This window comes from Saimiri boliviensis, chromosome 2, assembly GCF_048565385.1.
Source record: "Saimiri boliviensis isolate mSaiBol1 chromosome 2, mSaiBol1.pri, whole genome shotgun sequence".
Lineage (NCBI taxonomy): Eukaryota > Metazoa > Chordata > Mammalia > Primates > Cebidae > Saimiri > Saimiri boliviensis.
The window spans coordinates 11,431,122-11,455,693 of NC_133450.1; the positions used below are offsets into that span (position 1 = coordinate 11,431,122).

The window sequence follows — 24,572 nt, forward strand, 5'->3', positions numbered from 1 at the left end:
GGTAACAAGAGTGAAACTCCGCCTCAAACAAAAAAAAAAGGAAAAAAAGATATATATGTATTTCCCCAGCCCCGCCTGTAGAAATTTGAAATTCACTGGTCTCGGGGTGCTCTGAGCATCAGAAGCCATGGTTGAGAACCTTCTATGGTAACACCAACAACCAACTGCAAATCATGAGGAATGAAGAATCCGAATCCCCTACAGCTCACCCTGAACCTCAAACCTCTTTCCATCCTGTCCTCAACTGCAGGCCCCCAATTCTAGGCCACAGTTGACTAGACAGTGATTCTGAAACTACCCAAATGAGTAACAGAGTCATTTCTTTGAATGCAAGTGCAGGAATCAGAATGTTTTAAGTAGAAGAAACTTTAAAATCCTGCTAAGCCAACACCTTCAGTTTATAGAAGAGGAAGCCAGGGGCCAGGGGAGAAAAGTGACTCACCCAAGGTCATAAAGCTGGTTCCCAATGAGGCAGACCTAGAACCCAGGCCTGCGGCGTCTAATTCTCTCCCCTCCACACCGCAGAGGAGCCCCTGTGGTGACAGATGCTAGACAGAAACGGGGCCCAAGGACGGGTCGGTTGTTGACTGAATCATAGGCTTTCAGAGACCATCCTCGAACTGCTTCACCTCTGAAAGGCGCAGTCTCCTTCCTCGCTGGCCTTAAACCTGAGGGCAAAGATAGCCAAGACAGTGCTTCTCTTTAAAGATTCCCGAGCATCCTAGCTGATTGTAATCCTCAAAGAATATCCTTGTCGGCTAGCTGAGGTTCATGGAAAAAGCCATTAGCACAGAGTCTAACCCAGTTTTGAAAGGGCACTCTGTTGAGCAGCGGGTCTGAGGGACTGGAGCCAGCAGTAGATTCTAGTTTCTTGTGGATAAGAGAGAGCTGATTGTTGGTTTCAAAATCTCTAACCAACCTGTGAACACGTTTCCCTTCCTTCCTGTATTTTTATGGCACTACAGCTGGAATGTAGCCGGTGCCTAGAAGCACAGAAAACCTGTGCTTCAGGCTAAATGTGAATTCCTCTTTGCCTGTCGACTGGTTTCTCCGAGCCTGCGAGTAGGTTCTCGGTGAGGTCTCATTTCACCGTGGGACGCTCCAAGTGTGACCGTCCTGGTCAGCAGCGCGTTGCAGCTCCAGGACCATGTGTCTGATGGCACCACCACCAAACACCAACATAAGCAGCTCAGTAAATATGTGATGAATTATCGACGATAATGCAATTAAATAGGGTATCAAGGAATGGTTCACCTCTGAAGTCAGATGAAAACGTAGATTTGTCCCCCAGGAAAATAGAAGCATTGAGAAAACAGCCAAAGGCAAGAAGCCAAGGAGAGTTCAGAGGGGGTATCACGAAAATCTGAGAACGAACACACAGACCTTGCAGATTCTCCCTTCAAGGCTGACATTCCGTAGAAGGAAAGGCCAACACCCAGGAAGTCAAGTTGACTTCCTCAAAGTCATGAAGCCCATCTCCACCAGCAAGAGTGGCCAAGGGGCCTCAACCTCACCCAGAAAACAGGACGCTGCTAAGATCACAGTTTCTCTGGGTCTCACAGTATTTGTTCACTCGCTGATTCAACACTTTTTAGAACCGGGGGGCTCCAGGAATGACGAACACCAGAGCAGGTTGTGGGAGTAGAAAGAAGAAGAAATGGCACAAATTCAAAAGAAATGGCACAAATTCCATCTCAGGTATTGTAAGGACGTTCAGGTATTGTCCGGAGAGAAGCTGGAGCTGAAGGGGTCCCTAGCGCTGGAGAACTGCAGATCTGGAAGACAGCCCCACAGTGAAAGCACAGGAAACCCAGGGAGAGCAGAAGAAGTCTGAACTGCAATTCTGACTCAGCCCGGCTAGAATGATGTCCAGCATATGGTTTGATTTTCTCATCGTTGAAGTTAAAACAGATAGCAAAAGGCCGGGCGCGGTGGCTCAAGCTTGTAATCCCAGCACTTTGGGAGGCCAAGGCGGGTGGATCACGAGGTCGAGAGATCTAGACCGTCCCGGTCAACATGGTGAAACCCCGTCTCTACTAAAAATACAAAAACTTAGCTGGGCATGGTGGCGCGTGCCTGTAATCCCAGCTACTCAGGAGGCTGAGGCAGGAGAATTGCCTGAACCCAGGAGGCGGAGGTTGCAGTGAGCCGAGATCGCGCCATTGCACTCAAGCCTGGGTAACAAGAGCGAAACTCCGTCTCAAAAAAAAAAAAAAAAAAAAAAAAAACAGATAGCAAAAAATAAAAATAAAAAAACACAGTGGCCAAAAGATGACATTTAAAAAGATCACTGGATCAAAGCCTTTTTGTGAGTTCTGTTATTTCATCCTCCTCCTAACAGTAACCACTTCCCACATGAACCCCAGTAAGGCAACCGTGCAGCCCACAAGAGAGATAGAAATATGACCACACTTCCCTCTTATAAACAGGCGACGGTAAACATCTGAGACCACTGGTCCACAGCCGTGGTTAAACAGAGGGTTGGGGGCACCCTGGCATGGCCATCAGGGCCTCCGTCTCCCCACATTGCTGACGCGCTCTCTCCGAGTGGTGAACTTGCACCATGAAGTTCAGAACTGAGGCTGATCAAACAAAACCAGCCTCAAACTGGGGCAACTTGGTCTGGTTTCATGCCCAGGCTCACCTGGCCACTGCTTCTGGAAATGAAAGAATCTTCAAGGAAAGTAGCTATTGGATCCAGGTCCATGTACAAAGAGGCCTCTCTGGGCTCCACCAGGACAAGAGAGCAGGAAGACAACTTATGTATTTACCGCAGTGCCCACCCCATGCCAACCCCCTCCTCTTAGATCCGTAGTGGTGATAGATTCTTTTTTAAACAATCAAAGCAAAAACTGCAACTCTTTTAATCAAGCAAGAAAAACAGGAAGACCTCAAAAAACTAATTAACTCGGAGATGTTCCCTGGGGTTCCAAGTTCTCCCAGCTCCTCCATCAATAGGAAAACAAAACACGAGGCCTTGGGACAGGCTCTGTTTTCTCTGAATTCAAAAGAAAGGGCACTTGCACCCTTGAAGTGAGTTACTAGCTCTTTGTGACAGGAAGACTCAAGGGTATTCCCCATCTGCAGAAAGTTCCGTCAGAAGACGGCAAAACCTGATATAATTTGGCCAGGGACTTTGTTTTTAACCACTAAACAGTTATAGAATTTTTATGTCTTCATGTATATGCTTTCAGAGAAAGTTTCCAGCCGATTCAAAGCAAGAGAGATGCACCAAGATACTAAACATGCAATTAAACTGCATCTGGTTTGGGAAGCTAGAACACTCCAAGAACCCGTAGAAAATTTCCCCTGGGGAGGAGGCTCTCCGCGCTGGGCCCTGCCCCCACTCCAAACCCGAGCGCAAGTTGTTATCATCGTTTTGTCAATAGGAAAATAAGACTGGTGGAGGGGTGGAGACAGAAATAGCAACTGCTTGAAACTTGAAAGAACCTGGCTTGCATCACACAACGTGTGGTCTGGGCACAGCATTCAGAGGCCGAGAGAGTCCCCCGTCCGTGCTTCTCACTTCCTTTTGTCTCCTTGGGCCTCAATTTAACAACTCTTCCAAAGCTACCAGACTGCCACAATCTACTCAGGAGATGCTCCAAACACAATTCTAGCACATCCACCCCCAAGCTCCATGAGGGCAGACTTACCATCACATCAGAGAAGGAAACCAGCAACCGACAAGTATTCATTAGTAAGTTGGTGCATAAGGAATGACAGTTTTGCCATTATTTTCAAATATTATATGTTCTTTTCATTGAAAATAATGGCAAAACTGCCATTACTTTTTTTTTTTTTTTTTTTTTTTTGAGACAGTCTCGCACTGTTGCAGGGGCTGGAGTGCAGTATTGCCATCTTGACTCACTGCAACCTCTGCGTCCCGGGTTCACGTGATTCTCCTGCCTCAGCCTCCTGAGTAGCTGGGATTATAGGTGCACGCCACCACACCTGGCTAATTTTTTGTACTTTTAGTAGAGACGGGGTTTCACCATGTTAGCCAGGCTGTTCTTGAACTTGTGATCTCGTGATCCGCCTGCCTCGGCCTCCCAAAGTACTGAGATTACAGGTGTGAGCCACCATACCTGGCCACTGCCATTACTTTTGCACCAACCCAAATAAAATTTACTAAGCACCTACCTCCATACTAATTACCCTGATGAGTCCAAGAATAGCCTGGGCCCTTGACCTCAAGAGGTAGCTGAGGATCCATGATTTCTGTCATTGACTGCATGTGATACGATACTGACCAACAAGATACCAGGAGGCTCCCGGGGAAGGTTTTCTTCCTAAAGACACCCCCAAGGAACAGGAGCCCTTTTCTGCCCTTGGATGCAACTGTTTATAGATGGCAATAGCTGCAACCAGCTGTGGCCACCTTTGGACCACCAGAGGACAAGCTTAAAGAGAAGATGGCCAGAAAGATGGAAGGCTCGAGTCCTTCTGATAACCTGAAACTTCCCTGCCGCTAGCCTTCTTAGGAGTGATAACAACCTTCATCGGACTGAAGCTGTTTGTTGGGTTTTGGGTCACTTTGAGCCAAAAAGCATCCTGATACAGCGATGCTGGCCCCCGATACAAAATGTGAGATGGACTGGAGACAGAAGAGGCCCACTGGCTTAGTAGAGCACGCAGGCATGAGGGACTGAGGGCCTCAGCTGGGGAAGGGAGGGTAGCAATGGTGAGGAGAGCTGCAACTCAGGAGACTCAAAAGCCGCTTCCAGCCTTACCCACAAGATGGCCCAGTCATCCCCATGACACCAGGGCTCAGTTCCCACGATGACTAGCCGATGAACTGGAGCATAAGTAATTAATACTCTCTGTCCATGCCACCCCCACACATGCCTCCGCGTGTCTGTGGGGTAACAAAAGGGGAAATGCCTCTTGTTCTATTTATAAGACCCGGCTGAGCCACAAAGGCGAACGACAGGGCCACTGTAGTATCAGCTGAAGTTCTCCAAACAGGTGCCAAGTTTGGTTTGCAATTATATTTCGCGTTTCTCAGCCTGTCACTGTTCCTCTTTGTCACTCCAACCGCTCTCCCTGGAGCTCACTCGACAGGGCCTCGCCCACGGCAGCAGTCTGGTTAGAGAGCTGAGGGAATTCAAGTCTCTCTCCAGACTTCCAGTACATTTTCTGGGGCAAGAGGAGGAGGAGGAGGTTTTGATGATCGCGGAAATAAACCCTGAGAGCCCGAAACAGGATTGAAACAGCACAGCCCTGCCATGTTCCCTGCACAATTCCGTTGGTGGGGAGGGGTTAGCTGGGGCCACGTGCTTGCTCCACAGCAGCCCTGGCACCTTCCACGCATTGACCACAATCAAAGAGAAAGAGAAGGCATGCTTACTGTTATTTTTAATTCCTTCCTCAAGGCCTTCCAAAATTCTTCAGCAGGATTATCCACTAAACGTTCACCACTCCCAGCCAATAGTTTCTTTGAAGCCCTCAGCTAAAATGAAGCAGGGAGCAGCAAAAGTCAGGTCCCAGAAGAAATCTCCGCTCTTAGCCATTAAATATCATCCAAGTTGCTAGGCCTAGTGGCATCTCCTGGGCTTCAAAGGGACAGGGCCTGATGATGGGGCCGACATACTGGAGCCACGTGAATGCCCTGCCACCCCCTGCCGCCACCACCCCCACCTACTCCATACACACCTGACCTTGACCTCTACCTCCTTTCCCTTCAGTAGTAGACATCAGCATAGCCGAATGTTCCCTGCTCCAGTGAATGAAGCTCTAGCGCTAACTTCACCATGTCTTTAAGGTCTCCTCCATAACATACTATGTTGCCAACCTGCTGTATGACCTGGGGCAAGTCCTTTCGCTTAGACTAGCAGGACAGCCCTTGCACATTCCCTTTCACTTAAGCAACAGCACATGAGCTGACAGATCCAATTCTCCCTTACTTTGGTCAGGTATCATGACCAGAAGCAGAGTGACTATTACCCACGTTTGCCTGGATGGTCCCGGTTTACGGCCGAGGTCCGTAGTTCATAGTGGCCATAATTAGTGCCCCTTTTCACGCTTGGAAATGCCTCCGTTGGTTTGATAAATTATGTAGGCACCCTAGATTCTAGAAGGCGTAGAACTTCAGTGGCAAATCCAGCTCCAGCCCTTAGCCTGAGACCTAAAGCAACTTACCTAAGTAATCTGAACCTTGTTTCTGTCATTTACCGAAAGAGAATAACGATAGCATTGTCGTGGCTTTTTGTATGAAGAACGGCTGTCTTTTCTTGCGGGGCTATGGAGCGGAGTGCAGAGACCTAGGGTCAGGAACCAGAGACCTGAGTTGAGATTCTTGTCCTGCCACTGACCCCTCAATACTTCAGCCCCCACCCTCCTCTGTAAACATAAATCACCCAACTTTCCCAGAGTCCGGTAGGTAAGTAAGATCAACCAGATCGCCCACTCCGGCATACACTCAGCACGCAGTCAACACTCAGTCCACGCAGCAGCACGTACCGGGATCACCTCATGTGAGTGGGTGTAGATGATCTGCTAACGGTCAGCGCTGCTGACTGGACCGTCTTCTGAGTCAAATGCTTGGAAAAGGAACCCAAGAGCAACAGCTCACCGAAGCTTCTGGTACGAGGCCCCAGAGCACGTGTGTCCTGAGCTCCTACTCCAATTGAATTGTATGCATTATTTATGATTGTCACAAGGTCTCTGTGGGAAACTGGGTGTAAACTTGGAAGCCTTAACTGCCATCTCTGTCAGAAAGGGTTTCTGGTCTTGCCTTCTGTAACGGGTTTCCAGCAATGTTTTCAAAAACGGCCCAAGAACTAGAATCAGTCCTTGGACATGAAACTCAATCTTTAAAAAACCCAGCAACTTAAAATTACCAACAACAATAAACTGACCTTATACAGGCGAGGCACATCAATCTCTCAATGATAAAATGAGTGAAGAACACTGATTAAAACATGCTATTTAACTCTCTGATTAAGGAATAGAATCTGTTTTTAATAAACATACGTTATGCTATGGGTCTGCAGTAGAGAATTTAGGTATTTTTCACTGACTGCAGTGTGGTCTGGCACTGGAAAGCCTGGCCTTGATAATGACCAGAGATGGTCCATACGAAGGCACTGTGTCAGGTACAGGGAAGACCCAGCAGAGGCCGAGATCTAATTTGGGGGCCTGTGCTTGGGTAGACCAGGTGTCTGCAAGGAGTCCAGCAGCACCCTGCTTAGTTTCCTAAGGAATCCATGTCAAGAGGCTGACATGACTCACTGGCTAATTACCTGAACGCCTGGGTTCCCTGAGCCCTCCTGGCTGAACAACACGTCTTCCCTCCCAACAGTGAACAAAACACTATTTTCAACCTGTTCCAGACATAGCCTAAAGCTGTCCACATGGTGGTGTAAGGGATTATGACTCTGACCTGGATAACTCAAGCAGAAAACCTGCTGTTAACAGCCACTGGGTAAGAGGAGGAAATGAAATAAGAAATGATAGAATGGTGGCTTTCGCTATGCCACTCCCCTGCTTTAAAATCTCCTGGACGCTTACAGAGCAAGGTCCAAATGCGAAGCACCAAGTTTGGCAAACCAAAGCCCTTGACAACATCCTTCTCCGACTCCTCTCTGGCCACGCCCTCATCCACACTCTGGCCACTCTAAACTGTCCTGTCTTCCCGGGACATCAGGCCCTTCCTCAGTCTGGTCTGTGCTCCGTACTGCCTCCCAGCCCACTCCTACACTTCTACCCGTCCTTCAAGGCCCCTCTTGAGCATTGCCTCCTCTGTGAAGCCTTCTGACACCTCCAGAAACAGACCTGCTCTTCCTCTGGGCTCCCAGACATTTTGTTTAACCTTTATTACAGTGTCTCTTCCACGAGCCCACCATAACTGTGGTTACCGGTGTCCCTTTTTGCCTCTGAGCAGTTCAGAGACACGACTTCATCTCCGTATCTCTTACGCTTAATAAAGATTTCCAGCAAACAAATGCACATTCAGTGGTCCAGCTCTCTGCTCCACTTTTTGAATGAGCAGCTACAATATGTACACCTTCTCCCTGATCTGCATTAAATTTATTCTGGCCTGGGTTCACAGTGAGGGCAATCAATTCCTGTGAACATCTCCAAAATCCTGCCCATATAATGGTGCCACCTGGACTGGGATTTAGTTGTGACCACGCAACTGAGTGGATGGTGCTAAAAAGAAAGGGGCCAGCCTTTGGGAGGTCAAGGCAGGCGGATCACGAGGTCAGGAGTTCGAGACCATCCTGGCCAACATGATAAAACCTGTCTCTACTATAATGCAAAAAACTAGCCAGGCATGGTGGTGCACACCTGTAGTCCCAGCTACTTGGGAGGCTGAGCTTGAACCCAGGAGGCGGACGTTGCAGTGAGCCGAGATCACACCACTGCACTCCAGCCTGGTGACAGAGCAAGGCTCTGTCTAAAAAAAAAAAAAAAAAAAAAAAAAAATCTGTTCCTACCACTGGTGGGTCCCAGAGCAAGAGTACATAGAAAGGGCTACCTTGACCAATACTTTAATATGGCCTGAAGTCCAGGATTGAGTTTAGGATTTCCTGACCCCCTGGTGTCACAACGGAATGTAGAAGCTCAGAGAGACCCAGCTGCAGATCTCAGCCCACCCCCAGCACCACCCATAACTTCGAGAGGCCTCACACCCACCCACACAGACTTCCCAGGCCACAAGTCCAAGTTCTAGCCAATCCCTTCCTGCCCCCACGCCGCCTGCCCAGCCATTGGGCCTGTGGGGCCACGTGCTCCATGGCCAACACAGTGTGCCCCCACGTAACAGACTTGGGGAAGAGGCCCGTGCAGGCTCAAGGAAACAGGCTCAAGACTCTGGGGCAGGGAACTGAAGGACCAGGCCTCCGAGTGTGATGTGGAAAAAAGAAGTGCTGGCTCTAGATGGGCCTGTCCCTTGGCCCTGCAGTCTCCTTGCCCCAAGAAGAGAAGCACAGCCAGGTGGAAGACCAAGGCATGACCCTTTAAGCCTCAGCTCCCTCTTGTACATATGTGAGGGCAGTCAAGGGTACCGCCACCATGTCCAGGCCATTTCAGAGCCATGAGTTTCTCGACCTGACCGTTCTCACTCAACAGCCCAGCTAACCAGTGAGCCAGTACTTGAGGGAGAGCCGGAAGCGCCTTCCAACTTAAGCCTCAAAAAAAACACCAGCAACAATAAACATCATGCACCTCCATGCATTTACGGGCAGCTATCAGTGACGGGCGCATGAGTCACTGCGTTTCTGCTTCAGGATCTTACCCATCCCCCGCCCCAGGAGCACTGATTCATCCAAGTTTGTTTTCAGTACTATTATTTTTAGTCAACCAAACAAATTTTTTAAAATAATGATAGAGAAGGTGAGGGGGGAGGGCAGAACCACCTAAGACGACGAATTGTTTCTCTTTCAGTGGCCTGCCAAGCCTGACATCAACAAGGGGCATGGCTGTGCGTTATTTGTGTGTGTTGGAAGCAGATCCTTTTACTCTATCAACTGAGACTCTCCAAGTGAGAATGCTCTCCGAGCATGTGTGCCGGGGTGGGAAGGGGATCACCTACTGGAGTCCACGGACACCATCTGCCAAATTTCCCCTCTGAAAGGGAAAACGAAGGTCGGGCGCGGCGGCTCACACCTGTAATCCCAGCACTTTGGGAGGCCAAGATAAGGGGAACCATGAGGTCAGGAGTTCGAGACCAACCTGACCAACATGGTGAAACCCCATCTCTACTAAAAATACAAAAATTAGCTGGGCGTGGTGGTGCGTGACTGTAATCCCAGCTACTCTCCAGTCTGAGGCAGGGAATCACTTGAACCCAGGAGGCAGAGGTTGTGATGAGCCGAGATTGTGCCATAGCACTCCAGCCTGGGTGACAGAGCAAGGCTCCATCTAAAAAAAAGTGGCGGGCGGTGGGGGGGGGGGTGGCAAATGAGTGTTTACTGAGCACCTACTATGTGCTATGATTGATACGGGCCAAGTACTTGACACATCTTATTTCACTTGGGTTGACTACTACTTTTTTTTTTTTTTTTTTTTTTTTTTTGAGATGGAGTCTCGCTCTGTCTCCCAGTCTGGACTGTGGACTGTAGTGGCTCAATCTCAGCTCACTGCAGCCTCCCCCTCCCTGGTTCAAGCAATTCTCCTGTCTCAGCCTCCTGAGTAGCTGGGATTTCAGATGTCCGCTACCATGCCCAGCTAATTGTTGTATTTTTAGTAGAAATGAGGTTTCACCATATTGGTCAGGCTGGTCTTGAACTCCTCACCTCAGATGATCCACCTGCCTCAGCCTCCCAAAGTGCTGGGATTACAGGTATGAGCCCACCGCACCTGGCCACGTGGGTTGATTTCTGTGAAGTAGGTGGTTTCATCCTCAGTTTACAGATGCAGAAACTGGGGCTCAATAACTTGAAGCAAAGTACCCAAGGTCACCACATAGCTAAAAACTGTCACACTCAAACCCAGATCCGTCAGACTTGAGAGCCTTTGTTCTTTCTGCCCTACTGTGCTCTTCCTGTCCTCTCCCTCCCTGCTCCCCAGGTAGTATGTGAAGAACCTGTCTGGGTAGAGACAAACAGCCACACACAAAAGGTAAAGGGGTGGCACAACAAACGGCAATTCACTCTGGCCTCCCAAGGCTGGGAGAAACTAGGATGACCTTGAATCTGACTTCCGTCAGGGTAAGAAGAAGTTTACAACCAGGAAGATTTGAAGCACAAGGAAAAACCCGATTTCCATCACTGGTGCTTGCTTTCAGCCGCTTGTAACTACTCAAAAAGTCCTTTCTGGATTCATTACTCCACATTTGGGCTTAACCCAGAGGTGATTTTTTAAGGAAAAAATGCCTTTTGGCATTTTTGAGCTGTGACAGCGTAAAAACAGATCTTTAAAAAACACACACCCAAAAGCATTACTATTTTCAAAAGTCCAGTTGAAAAGAAAAAAAAAAAAATGGTGACACCTCAGAGCTACAACCTGGCTTGGCAGTTTGTGATGCAACACTTAACAGCAAAAGGGACCAGATTTATAACTCTGTAGGCTTCAAAGGCAAAGCCATACACACGGTTTCTTAGACAATACTGGAGTCCTAACCTGTCTCTTAAAAACACAAAAATTAACTGGGTGTGGTGGTGGGTGCCTGCAGTTCCAGCTACTTGGGAGGCTGAGGCAGGAAAATCACTTGAACCCGGGAGGCAGAGGTTGCAGTGAGCCGAGATCACGCCACTGCACTCCAGCCTGGGCAACAGAGCAGGACTCCAACTCAAAAAAAAAAAAAAAAAAGAAAGAAAAAGAAACAATAGTCCTTAACTACCAGCAAAGCATTCAAGAGAAAAACCTGCCAGATGTCAGCTAGGAGAGCCATGTGATACTGAACAAGAACTACTTAGGAGGAAAACGCACTTTTCATTTCCTAGCTGGAGTTTAAACTTGCAACTTCCACGCTGCCTAACAAAAGGCTCATGCTTACGCAATCAAGCATAGTCCTTCTTTATATAGATGCTTGGAAATAAATAAAGGAAGCTTCCTGGGTCAACTCTGACATATGAGCAAACATTTTCCACAGGTATCCTCTATAATGCCTACCTCTTCCATTTAACCATTTTTAGGCATCGGTGGTCATTAGTTTAAGTAAACTTCCTGTTCTTAGAATACCCGAAAATAGCAACAAAAGAAGCAAAAACTCACTGCACCTCAAGAGGCACAGCTCCAAGTCTTCATCTTAGCATTTTTTTGTATTTCTTTGTAGTTAAATTTCACTGATTTCCACTGATGGAGTAAGGAAGAGGGAGGGAAATAACCTAAATTAAAGGCTGAATTATAATTTTATTATTTTTACTTATGTAAATTGACACCAGGCCGATAGAATCTTGGAACATTAATAATTAAGAAAGATCTGTGATTCACTGATCAACTAGATTCGTGCAACTGGGAGCTTCTAAAATGCTTGTATGTGGCCAGGCACAGAGGCTCCCACCTGTAATCCCAACACTTTCAAAGGAGGCCAAGGTGGGCAGATCACTTGAGGCCAGGAGTTCGAGACCAGCCTGGCCAACATGGCGAAACTGGTCTCTATAAAAATACAAAATTAGCCAGGTGTGGTGGCGAGCACCTCTAATCCCAGCTACTCAGAAGGCTGAGGCAGAACCATTGCTTGAACCTGGAAGGCAGAGGTTGCAGTGAGCAGAGACCACACCATTACACTCCAGCCTAGGCAACAAGAGCAAAACTCCATCTCAAAAATAAATAAACAAAACACTTGTATGAAAACCAATTCCAAAAAGGCCCTCCAATAGAGCTTATCTAGCCTATTTTCCCGTTGAGAACATTCGCGGCCCAAAGAAGTAAGGTGACTTGTCCCAGGTGACACAGCTAATCAGAAACAGAGTCGGGTCTGGAACCCACCCAGGGCTGCGGGCTCCTACCTCCAAAATAATCCTCAAACCCTTGTTTATCAGTAATGTTTCTTTGACAGAATTTATGGGGCAAAAAGGCCTTGCTGAACAAACTTTCGCCTAGTCCAGAATTAGCTGAACTTCTTAATTAATAGGCTTCTACTGTGTTTTCATTTTAAACTGAGTCTCTGTCGAAACATTCTACAGCAGTTGCCACTGTGGCAGGCTGCTGTTTATAGCAAGGGCCTTAGACAACCAACCGTGGATAGTATGACTCGTGCTACAGATTTGCTATTTCTCAAACTGTTAATTAAGTCCAAACAAAGGATGATGTTATACACACAGAGACACACAGAGAGAGCGAGAGAGAGGGAGAGACAGAGAGACAGAGAGAGAGAGACAGAGAGAGACAGACAGAGAGAGAGAGAGAGAGAGAGAGATCCTTGTCGAGAGTCAATAAACTGCAGAGCTTGGGGGATTTGGTTTGTTTGGCACCAAGAAAACAGTATTTACAAATTAGCTAAAGAGTGAACACATACAGCCTTCTTATGATTCCAAAGAACCTGTGTTTCACAGTCAGCGGACTAGAAGCTACAGGGATAGTATCTGCCCTATTCACTATTTTGTCCCCGTTACCTGGCACAGAAATTAACACCTGGTAGGAGCATTCAAGGAAGGCATAAAAATGAACCTGACAAGCTCTCTTGGAATTGTCTCTGTTCTCAAACTTGGACTAGAATAAAATTAGAAACCAAACTTTTGTAGGGCAGGCTTAGGATGGCAACTTCCCGCCATTCCCAGGAAACATTGTGCTTGAAGACTGAAGGCTCCAGGGCTCAGGCACTTGTCAGAGGCCAACAGAAGGTCATAGCCCTCCTCAGCGAGGAGACAGTCCCATCCAGCACTGCACCAGCCATGCCCGCGTGCACATGGCTGGTGAACCTCCCACCACCCCAGACGTTCAGCAGGCTGCCATCACGAGCAGCCTTCTTGGGAAGTCCTCTTGCCAGCCAACCAGCACTATGAGATACGGATTTGGGGAAGGGAATGGAGTCTTTTTAGTTTTGCTTTTGTTTTCATCAGTCAGTATGGCAAAGGAGAAAAGCGCAAAAGTCAATTAGGACTATTCCTTTTTTTTTTTTTTTTTGAGACGGAGTTTCGCTCTTGTTACCCAGGCTGGAGTGCAATGGCGCGATCTCGGCTCACCGCAACCTCCGCCTCCTGGGTTCAGGCAATTCTCCTGCCTCAGCCTCCTGAGTAGCTGGGATTACAGGCACACACCACCATGCCCAGTTGATTTTTTTGTATTTTTAGTAGAGACGGGGTTTCACCATGTTGACCAGGATGGTCTCGATCTCTTGACCTTGTGATCCACCCGCCTCGGCCTCCCAAAGTGCTGGGATTACAGGCTTGAGCCACCGCGCCCGGCTAATTAGGACTATGCCCGAGACTTGCTGATTAAGAAAGCTGCATTCCAGCCTTAGAGAACTTCACTGCAATTACAGGAAGCTGAAGGAGACGTGGATCAAGGTGGGAGAATAAGGTTAACGGGAATGAAGCCTGATTTCAATTTAAAGCAAGCCCTGCTTGGTCCTATTTCATTAAGGAGCTCACACAGAATAATGGCTGTTCTGCATATCAAATGGCATTAAAATCTCCCAATAAATTAACAAGTAAAAATTAATGGTCGCTCAGTTCATTAAATCGTGTTAATTTTATTTCCATTATAATAATATAGCCATCACGTTTACATTATTAAACCAATATTTATTTTTTAACTCATTTAATTGGATTCCTGATGTGATAAGCTGAAACAAATTCTCACTTCCATCAACTTCTTTCATTTCTCATCAGAATTAAATGCGACTGTATTCATAGATTTTTTTTTCTGTTATTAATATTGTCATTTAAAACTTCATCCTTGCAAAGACTTTTTAAAAAATATACCACTAGAAGCGCCTATGTTCATTCAGAAATTCGGGCGTCTGGGATTTATTCTCAGCAAGTGTTAACCAGAGAAATGAGAAGCTACGTCATACCGAAGCTCTGAATTTCAAAACAGCCATCTGCAAGTTGTCCACTTTATCAACACTCCCTGTTCATATTCTGAGCTGATAACATCTCAAGTCCCTGTTTCCACTAAGGAAACCTGAATTTTAGGTTTGCAGTACTAAATTACTTTTTTACTTCCAAGAGAAAATGCTTTATAGGGGAGTAAAATACAGCACCCAAGTCAACGGCCGTTCAGTGCCAGTTACAAGGTAACATATTTATAGCAGCTCTCAGTTGAGTAAAAGACAGAAGATAAAGACGTCCTCATTCTTGTAGGGAACTATCCCCATGTATCAAAAAGTTCCCAACATCATATTGCAGTCCAAAAACTTCCCTGGGTTCTCTGGGATAACTCTTGTTCCCATGAGAGCTTTTCCACCTCTCATGGGTTCTCCTCCCCTCTACATCTTCCTCCTACAGAATTAACTGTCTGTTTCCACATTGCCGGGCACTTAGTACATTCCTCAGCTACAGCTCACGCCCCTCTACCTTTGGGTAAGTCTGTCTCCCGCTCTAGACAGGGAGCTCTGTTCTAAAACCTGGAACAGTACTGGGATCCTGCTGTGGTCATCTTAGTACGTGCTCAGTGAAGGACTGAATAATGGAATAATGAATGAATGCAGAATGAAGGCTAAAGGTAACATACCTGTCAAGTTCTCTGGTTCACAAAACACTTCTACAGGACTTATCTCATCCTGACTTTACAGGGGCAGACATAAAAGCTGTGACACTTAAGTGGATTCCCAAATCCATGCAGGTAGTAAAAACGGTAGATGCAAGTACCTGAATCTTGTGTTTTTTTCCAGAGAAAACAGATGGCTGTCATGATTTTATTTTCTAGCCTAGTGACTTATACAATATTTAAAAGGCACACCAACCCCCCACCTCCAAAAAATCATCTATACTAGATCTCCTATTTCTACTGGCCGCTGGGAATGAGAAGGAGATGGCAGCTAGGTACTCAAATAATGCCCTAATAATGTCTCCCTTACTGATGTGTGAGCTTCTCACAGGCAGTGAACTTTCCAAGTGTGTCTCTACATCCTCCTCTGGTACCTAAAAAATGGACTCAGACATGGGAGGGGTCCAATACATATCAATAAATCAATATAATCCAGCCCTGTAACATTTGACTGGCAATTATCAATGGAGGAGTCATCTGCAAGCATTCAATTCCCAGGTGCAAGCGGGTTCTAAATGTTCCCAGGGAACATCAAGTGGCCCCTAGGTTCAGCTGCAGCTGAGTCAGACCCCTCATCAGCTACCTCATGCCCTGCAGGCCCCGCCTCTTCTTGGCCCCACGTGGAGCTCCCCTAATCCAAGTTAACAAGAGCAAAGAGACAATGGACTACCTCCCTAGCAGCTGGAAGGGGGCTTGCTTCCAATGGGCCACACCGGCATGGTGCTCTAGCTGCAGCTGAGAGAAGCGGGAAGGCTCTACAGCCTTGGTAATAGGTCTATCCCCAGACATCTGAAAAAGGAATGTTAAAGATTAGGATCTTTGGCTGGGCACGTGGCTCATGCCTGTAATCCTAGCACTTTGGGAGGCTGAGGCAGGTAGATCATGAGGTCAGGAGATCAAGACCATCCTGGCTGACATGGTGAAACCCCGTCTCTACTAAAAATACAAAACATTAGCCAGGCCTGGTGGCACACACCTATAGTCCCAGCTACTTAGGAGACTGAGGCAGGAGAATCACTTGAACCCAGGAGGCAGAGGTTGCAGTGAGCTGAGATCGTGCCACTGCACTCCAGCGTGGGAGACAGAGCCAGATTCCATCTCAAAAAAAAAAAAAGATTAGGATCTTTATCCTTCCTCCTTAAGGTGAGAGTACCCTGGGGAAATTCAAGGAGATAACAGGAGGGCCCTACAGTAAAATATCAGATTGACAGGGAGGGAGCAGATGCTGTGTGTCAGACCTAGCGTCTCCTTCAATTCTCCCGTTTCCCACGGGACTGGGTGCTCTGACAAAAGCAAGCCCATTTTCCCTTCCAAACAAGCAGTGCCTTAACCTTGCTCTATCTCCCAGCAACTAGGCCAAGGCATGGATTCCTCGGCGGAAGCACAAGCTACCAGTGTCCACCAGAAAATTAAGTTTTAAGTGTGCTATTCCTGATACCACGCTCTCACACCGTCTCTCACTCAGTGGCAAACGCTTCTGATGCTTCCATTCTTATAAACTAGCAAGAGACTTGCAGCTTTACTCAGGTACTCACGCAGGTGAGGCATGAGAGGCTGTTATAAAACATGTGTGTATCCTGCCAATCCTGCCAGACATCAGAGTATCCTGACAGCCCCTTTGTGGGTGTATCTAAATCTCTTTTACTGTCTTGATATTGACAAGTGTGCATCACTCCAGCCCCCGCCCCCCTATCCCCCATTAAGTGAAACACATTAGAGCTGGTGTCAGAGAGAAGCAGCCAGCCTGCGGTCTGGAAGTCCCTAGCATACAGCTTTAATTGCCAAATGTTGCTGTTGCAGCTCATGATTATATATTAGCCAAAACACACTTGGCATAATCGGCTTAGACTCAGGGCTCCTTAAACCCCAGAGTCCAGAGCTTGCAGAGTGTTTTTAAGCACCCAGTGACCAACCCCCACCCACACAGGGGGATGACTAAGTTAAACACTTTCCTTTCTCCACTTTCCAAACTAAAAGGCAGTGTGGTGAAAGCAGACAATTTGACAATCAACGCTGCAACCTCTGGGGCTCAGCACACATCGATATCATCAGCAGAAGGCCAAGCCAGCCACCTCCCCAAGACGTGGCCTTTAGTTTTCTGCCCACAACCAAAACAGCGGCAGCTGTTGCCAAGGGACACAAGGTGACCCGGAGGCGTGGGCACAAAATCCAAGGATGAAAATCCATTTTGTCTGGATCCACCCAAGCAACTGGGTTTCCCTAACTTGTGAAAAAAGATGGAAAAAAAAAAAAAAAAGTCCTTTTGCATTAGGTCCTATCCAGGCAGGCAGAAGATGCCTCAGTCCTAACAAAGTCACGAGAAGGCCACAGGGCAGGGTCACTTGAACTCTCAGAAGCATCCAAAAACGTGCATCTGTCTTAGCCTTCCAAAGTCTCAGCAGGACTTTAGAAGAGGAAAAGGCAGGCCAAAGGTACGGCCCCACAGAGGACAAACTCCTACCAAGGCCAGGGAAAGCAAGCAAGGCCTCTCGGCCAAGCCGTCAGCAGCCCAAAGATAAAGGAGCAACCGCACATACAAAGATCCACAGGGCCCTCCCCAAGCTAACAGAGCCTTAGCATTCAGCAAAGAATGTATTCAGATCTTCAAAGCAGAAAGCAGCATGGGGCAGCAGAAAGAGCACACGCGGTCAGAAGCCCCTGTCTACTACCCAAGCCTTTGCACCTCTCTCTTCTAAAGTTTTCTCAACTTAAACAATGTGATAATCTTAGGCCTAACAACCTTATCTACTTTCCAGGGCTTGGCTGGTTGCCTGCTTGCTTTTTTTGAGGACCTCAGAAAACCATGTGAAAGTGCTTTGTAAACTGTGAAACACTTTTCACAGCTGCCTGTTTTATAATTAATACCACTTTTTTTTTCTTTTTCAATGCATAAAGCGCTTGTCTTCAATGCACCAAGGCAGATACGGACAAGGTAGGTTTGGCAGACCCCTCCCCAGACAGAGAAGTAGGATACTCACCCACTCTACCCTCTCCACCCGCACCGAAGAAATACAGAAGAATTAAGAACCAGAGCTGGAACAAACCCCGGGTCTCTGTGACCATCACATCACACCACCTCCTCTGAAGTCAATTCTGGCTCCCGATCACACGCCCAGAGACTTCCCCAGACACCACACCGCCTTCCCTCCCCCTTTATTGACTGGATCCACCCAGTTAAAAAAGATTTTTTTTTTAAAGTCCGCACTCCCACCCTATGTGGCATTTATTTCCAGGGGAAGCCTGCCCTGAGTTCCCGCAGACAGATGTTGCTTTGTGCCTGCCTGACTCTCCTGGCAGACCTTGTACAACTGCCCCAAGCAGGTGGCCAAGGATGGAGTCCACCCTGGCTCCGGAGCAGGGATGACAACCCTTCGTGGCTGACAGTCCTGGTGCTCTCTATTCATTCCTCTGCAGCCTAGGACCTCCCAGCCACCCACCCGCCCCCGCCAACACACACCCCTGGTTCAGAATCAAAGAAGGCTGAGAGGTAGAGACAGGAGGCCAAGGTAACTCCACCCCCAATTCCCAGCCAGGCACAGCTAAGCTAACGAAGCCCCTGGGGGAGTGAAGTCAGTGACCCCTTCTATCAGCCATCTGTGGGCTCCCGCCCGACCTAGCTAGCGCGCGACGGGAAGGAAAAAGGAGATCCAGACAGATGGCAGAGCGCTTTGGGAAGGAGGGCTCTATAGGAATGCGAGGGCCGATGCGAGGCCCACTTTGGGGTGTGTTTTGTTATCTGCCCGGCTCCAGCCCGCCCCTCTCCCTCGTTCTGCACGGACTCAAAATCTCTTGGACTAAAAGAAGGGCAAAAGAGTCGGAATGAGGGGTGGGAAGTGAGGGAGAAGACCCTATTTTCTGCCACTTGTCTCTCCCATTTGGAAGTCAGAGCATTTGCACTGCAAACCAAAGTGCGTGCGTGCACAGGGGGCGGGAGACTGGCACAACCGAGTCTAAAAATACTCGATAAAAATGCTAATCCCGAAGGCAAAGAAAGAACGAAGAAGGAATCTGTCAATCACGAGGCTCCCGCTCCTCACCCACAGCCCCAGCTGTACGGACCGCATTCCTGTAGAGGAAAGAAGTGGGGAGACCGGACTGAAGAAAAGAAACGCAGAGACACCACCAGCTCCACGAGCGCGGGCCGCGGGGGCGGGAGGCGGCGGCGGAGGAGGGGCTCCGGCCCGCGGAGCCGAACAAAGCGGGCCTCAACTTCCAGCCCCAGCTCCCCGGGCTGGGGGCGGCCGAGTCCCGCAGCAACCCGCTCTCCCCTCCCGGAGGTGGAAAGGGAATATGAGGTCTGGAAGCGAGGGTGCCGCGTGGAAGGCTCGGGCTCTAATCTTTGCAACTGCAAAGACGGTTTTGTTTGGGGTCCCCCCACCCCCTTCCTGCCCCTGCTCTCGCTCCCCACTCTCAGACACACGCACGCACACACTCGCCCTCTCTCTCCCTCTTCCCATCTCCAACCCCACTGGGTCGGCCCCGCAGTGCCCCGGGGCTGGGCTGCTTGCCCCCGGGTCCCCCGGGCGGGCCCCCACCTGGGGATGGTGATGCACTTGGTGTTGACGTTCTGCGTGGTGATGGCCTTCTCCAGCTCGTCCAGCTGCCCCGTCTTCTTGAGCTTCTTGACCAGGCTCTTGACCGCCTTCTCGCACCATTTCTCCTCCTGCCCGTTCTGCTCGCCCTTCTTCCAGCCCAGCAGGCGCTTCACGATCGGGGGAGTGAAAGGCAGAATGGACGACATGGCTGGGGAGGGCGCGCGGGCGGCGAGGAGCGCCCCCGGCGGGGCTGTACTCGGCGGGACGCCGGGGGCGCAGAGGGGAGCTCTGCCGGGGCCGGCCTCGGCCGCCCAAACTTCGCCTCAACTCTCGGCGAAGTTGCCGGGACGCCGGGCCGGGCCGCGGCGCTGCAGCCTGCGGGGTTCGGCGCGCCGCTCTGAGCCCGAAGCGGCTCCCACGGCGGGGAAAAGGGCGGCCAGGCGGGTGGGCGGACGGCAGCGGCGCCGGGTCGGGAAGGCCCCGAACGCGGGGCGGAGGCGGCGGCCGCGAGACTCCGAGTGGCAGCAGAAGTTTGGGTTTCCGCACGGGGTAGCTGTTTGGGTGCCGCCTCCGGGAAGGAAAGTCCAACCCCCGGCCAAACTTCGCTCGTCTCGCTAGCTTTGATGAGCAGATCCCTCCGCCTCTGCCGCCTCGCCGCCTCGCCGCCCTCCTCCTCCAGGCTCGCGGCTCGCTCGCTCGCTGGCTGGGCCGGCCCGGGGCGTACGCCGCGCTCCCGCTCCCGCTCCCGCCCGCTCCCAGTCTGTGTTTCATGCAAATCCGCGTGCAGCCTCCTTTCCTTGCGCTGTCACCGCCCCCTCGCCGCCGGGGCTCCCCGCCTCCTCCCCCGCGCCCCGCCGCCTCCTCGCGCGGGCGTCCTGCCCGCCCCCTGCTCGGGGGAGGGTTCCCGGCCGGCCGGCCGACCGGCCACCTCGCCACCTCCCCACGCCCAGCACGCCCACGTGGGCGACCCGGCCTGCAGCAGTCCTGGCTGGAGCGCGCGGCATCCCGCGCGGCCCCGACCTAAAGTCGGGCGGGCGCGGGGAGGAAGTCTTGGGAAAGGCGCGGCGAGAAGGGCCTCGGGAGGGAGGGCTGAGCGCGGCCCTTGGCGTTCGCTCTCGGAGCCCACGCTCGAGCAGCTCGATTGGAGTTGGGGGTCGGACAAGGTTGGACTCGCAGCAAGCAAGCCCTGTCCCGGCGGGAGTGCACCCTGGAGAGGACCCTAGCCCGAGAGGGGGCGCGCGGAAGGCCCGGGCCCAGGAAGTTGGGGCGCGCACTTGGCCTCGCGCTCGCTGATCCCCGTCAAGGCCCTTGGCCGGCTCCGGCGCCCGGGGGCTGTTTTTATTCTCTCGTCGGTGAGATCACACCGGCTGAGAGCCTCGGGAACGTGTGCGAAGGAGGGAAGTGGGGAGAAGTGGAGAGTTGGGGATCTCAGTGACAACCTCGACAATGGCTGGAGCCTGGGGTCCCTTGAGCCTTGTGAAGCGAGTACCCGGCAGAAAATGGGCCTCAAAGGCATCTGTTGAATTCTTAAAGGAATGAATGGGAGTGCTTTAAAATTTTTATTTTTGGAAGAAATTTACATAACCGGGTGTTGCTGGATCTCCTGATAGAGAAAAATCGGAAATTTGACACCCAATAAATGCAAGAGAGTTTTGTTTCCAAAGCAATGAACTCACAAAAAAAGTGAGGCAAGACAGGAGTATTCGGGAGTTTATGTAAAAAAAAAAAAAAAAAGCGAAACAACAACAAACCAACTGGCACATTGGGGAGCTCCGGCCTTTTTTCCCCACCAAAAGATTTCAGGGGCGTCTGCCCGCAGGCTTCTTTTGCAAAGAGCTCGATCAGTGATGTCATCTTTGCCTTCGTGACCCGGGCGGCTGGGTACGGTGTCAAGATCGGAGACTAAGGCTTCAGCAAAGTATTAGGTTCAAATTCCAGCGCTGCCTCTTGGAACCCTGAGTAACTTTCAGGAGCTACTCCGGGACCCTGGGCCTTTCTCTTGCTGCCGCCTCCCACATCAGACTAGCCAGTGGCTAAGTCCTTTGTTTGTTTTTAACAGCAGGAATCCCCCACCTCCTACCCCCGCTTTGTTGTGTGTGTGTGTGTGTGTGTGTGTGTGTGTGTGTGTGTGTGTGTGTGTGTTTTAAAGCTATCTGCAAACCTTCAAGTGGGTGGGGAGTTACAAAGCCTTGTGAGGTGTGGTGGAATCCACAAAATAAGGCCAGAAGCGGCAGGGGCCCTTGCCTTGGCCCAGAGAACCGCCTCCCACAAGCCAGTCTGCTGCTGCTGCTGCTGCTGCTGCAGAAGGGGCGCTGTGCGCCTCACTCTCGTCTCTTCCTAAATAACCTGCCTGGAAAGAATCCCTGAACCCCAACTGGGGTTTGACAACCTGGCTTCCGTTCCTGGCTGGTCCTCCTGTTAACGCGCTGCGGCTGTGGTCTTAGCTTACACTCTCTTCTTCCCACCCCTCAAGAGAGACAAGGATGACACAATCCACTGCTTTTGTGGATTTATTGACTGCCTTTTTTGACTGCTTTCTTCATTCCAGGTAGCCCGCCTGCTGCCCTCTGATTCCATCTTAACGAGGGTTGCTGAGGTAGAAGTTCCTGTGCCTCACGTTTACAGATGACGCTCCTGGGCCCACGGTGGCTCACGCCTGTAATCCTAGCACTTTGGGAGGCCGAGGTGGGTGGATCACCTGAGGTCAGGAGTTCAAGAACAGATGACGCTCCGGAGGCACAGAGAGATTGCATTACTTACTCAGGGTTCCAAGAGGCAGCGCTGGAATTTGAACCTAATACTTTGCTGAAGCCTCAGTCTCCAATCTGGACACCGTACCCAGCCGCCTGGGTCACGGAAGGCAAAGATGACATCATTGATCGAGCTCTTTGCAAAACAGTTCTCTACACGGGCACACTATGGTAACACTGCAAGGACTCTTTGCTCACCTGTAAAATGGGGCTAGAGGTAGCTTCCCTCGCAGTCTCCTTAGATGGCTGTGGGAAACTCAGGTGAAAAGGTTTGCGTTGCTAATGCCATGAAAAGTGGTGGAAGGAGCTCAGCTCTATGCTGCTGCCCTCCTGCTCAGTTCCGAAACTTCCAAAATAAAAGATGAAGGTCTTCAAGGCATTCAGAAGAGAAGCCTAGAGAAGCCCCGAAGAGTGGTGGTGGGGAAGATGTGACTGAGTGGGCAAAGATGGGCAGAAAGGGGTCTTGCAGTCCTCATCTTCCGGTAAAATGTTCCTCTTGACCTGAACAACTCCAACCGTTGAGAGGTAGCCAGAGAAAGTGAAAGAGGCTCAGTGTCCATCTGTGACTGGCCTGGCTTCCAATTCTGGCTGTTTCTCTTCTTCCCCTTGACGAGCGGCTGTTCTCTCCGCTGTAAGAATGGAGCAGGCGGTTCTCACTGTGCAGTGGTGATTCCAGAAAGAGCACTGTGACTGTCCTTCTCTAGTTAAAGTCCCTTATGTCACACAGACAGCAATGTCTGATGAAGGAAGGCGATTTGCACTGCGGAGGAAGAGCCTCAGAGAGATCTGAGGATTACATGGAGTGGAAGGGCCTGGACAGGTACCTCGCCCTCTAAAATCATGGCATTCGAAGGGGCCCTCAGTCAGCCCTCTCATTTTCCAGAGGGAAGGAAGTAACTAGGCAGCCAGCTAGTTAGGGTGGCGGAACCATGCTTCCCTGTGCCTCCCCTGCTGGCATCCATGTGACAAGAACAGCTGGGCATGCAGAAAGAGTGCTGGACCCACCTGCAAGTCTAATAAGTGCCATTTCTGAGCTCGTTCTTTCTCCTCCAGCCTGTTTCTCCATGAGAAGGGCTGGAGGAGGAGGGCCGAGGAACTGATTCTTCTCAGTACCGAGAGGACCCTGCCTGCCCTCTTAATCTTGACTTTGGGCAGTGAATGGGTGGACCGCTTTGTGGATGGATACAACTCTGTTCTCACACCTGGTCTCTTGGGGCTCAGCCAGGCCTGCTTTTGCAGAGGTTGTCCTTGGAAGGGAAACATATTTCATCATGGTAAGTGGAAAGTTCAGGAGAGGTGGGATGGAAGCAGAGACAGCCACTCTGTTTCCCTGGGAATAGTCCGTGCTAGGAACAGCTCACATTGTGAATAGACGCACCAGAGGGTTTTTATGTATTTGGAGTGACTCCCAGGTGGACCACTCCAAATACATGAAAGAAACAAACACCTGACTTCAATTCTGATTATTTTTCCCATTAGCTAAAGGATATTTAATCAACATGTAATGAATCTAGAAAAAGCATTAAAATTGCCTTCATTTTACACAGAAAGTGATGTCTATGAAGGAAGGTGATTTGTACTATGATGTTAAGTAGCCAAATCCGGACTAGAACTTTCATCAAAGTGCCCTTGCCTAAGAGAGAGGCCCTGTCTAAAGTCAGATCTCTATCTATAGCTCTTTGTAACACCTTACCTGTGGCACCAGAATGACCTGGGTTGCACCTCTACACTTCTGGCTATGTGACTCTGGGCACGCTCCTTATCTCTATGTGTGTCAATTTTCTCATCCATAAAATGTGATCATTACAAAACCTTCTTAGGGTTGCTGTATGGAATCAGATTTAATCACTCACATAGAAAGGTTGGCACAAGAACTTAGTAGGTTCTCATATACATGGATGTGATTCATGCACACCGTAAAGTGCTATGCAAAAGTGAGAAGCAATGAATTCCATGTACACAAAACCAATGTATCAATCTTAAACACAATTTCCAGTGAAAATAGTAGGACACAGAGGGAAAGGAATAGCATAATGCTACCATGTAAAACAAATTACATAGACACAAAATAATTATATACACTTGAAAGAAGTTATGCAAGTAAAAACATACACATTGAACCACTTCATAGCCATTAGGATAACCTATTTATTTATTTTTATTTATTTTTTGAGACAGAGTTTTG

General features: G+C 49.5%; 1 protein-coding gene across 5 annotated transcripts in view; it reads right to left on the reverse strand.

Moving 5' to 3' along the window:
- The window catches only part of SMAD3 (SMAD family member 3), a 139,354-nt gene extending 118,948 nt beyond the window's left edge, over window positions 1-20,406 (reverse strand). For 2 of the 5 annotated variants that reach the window (XM_010340308.3, XM_003929699.4), the window contains exon 1: window positions 19,638-20,406. In XM_010340308.3, the coding sequence (XP_010338610.1) occupies window positions 19,638-19,843 (206 nt within the window). In that variant the 5' untranslated portion in view covers window positions 19,844-20,406. Of the gene's footprint in view, window positions 1-6,141; window positions 18,538-19,139; window positions 19,471-19,637 lie in introns of those variants that run through there. The other 3 variants (XM_074392756.1, XM_074392754.1, XM_010340309.3) reach the window with 3 other exon arrangements.
- Window positions 20,407-24,572: the final 4,166 nt, after the last annotated feature.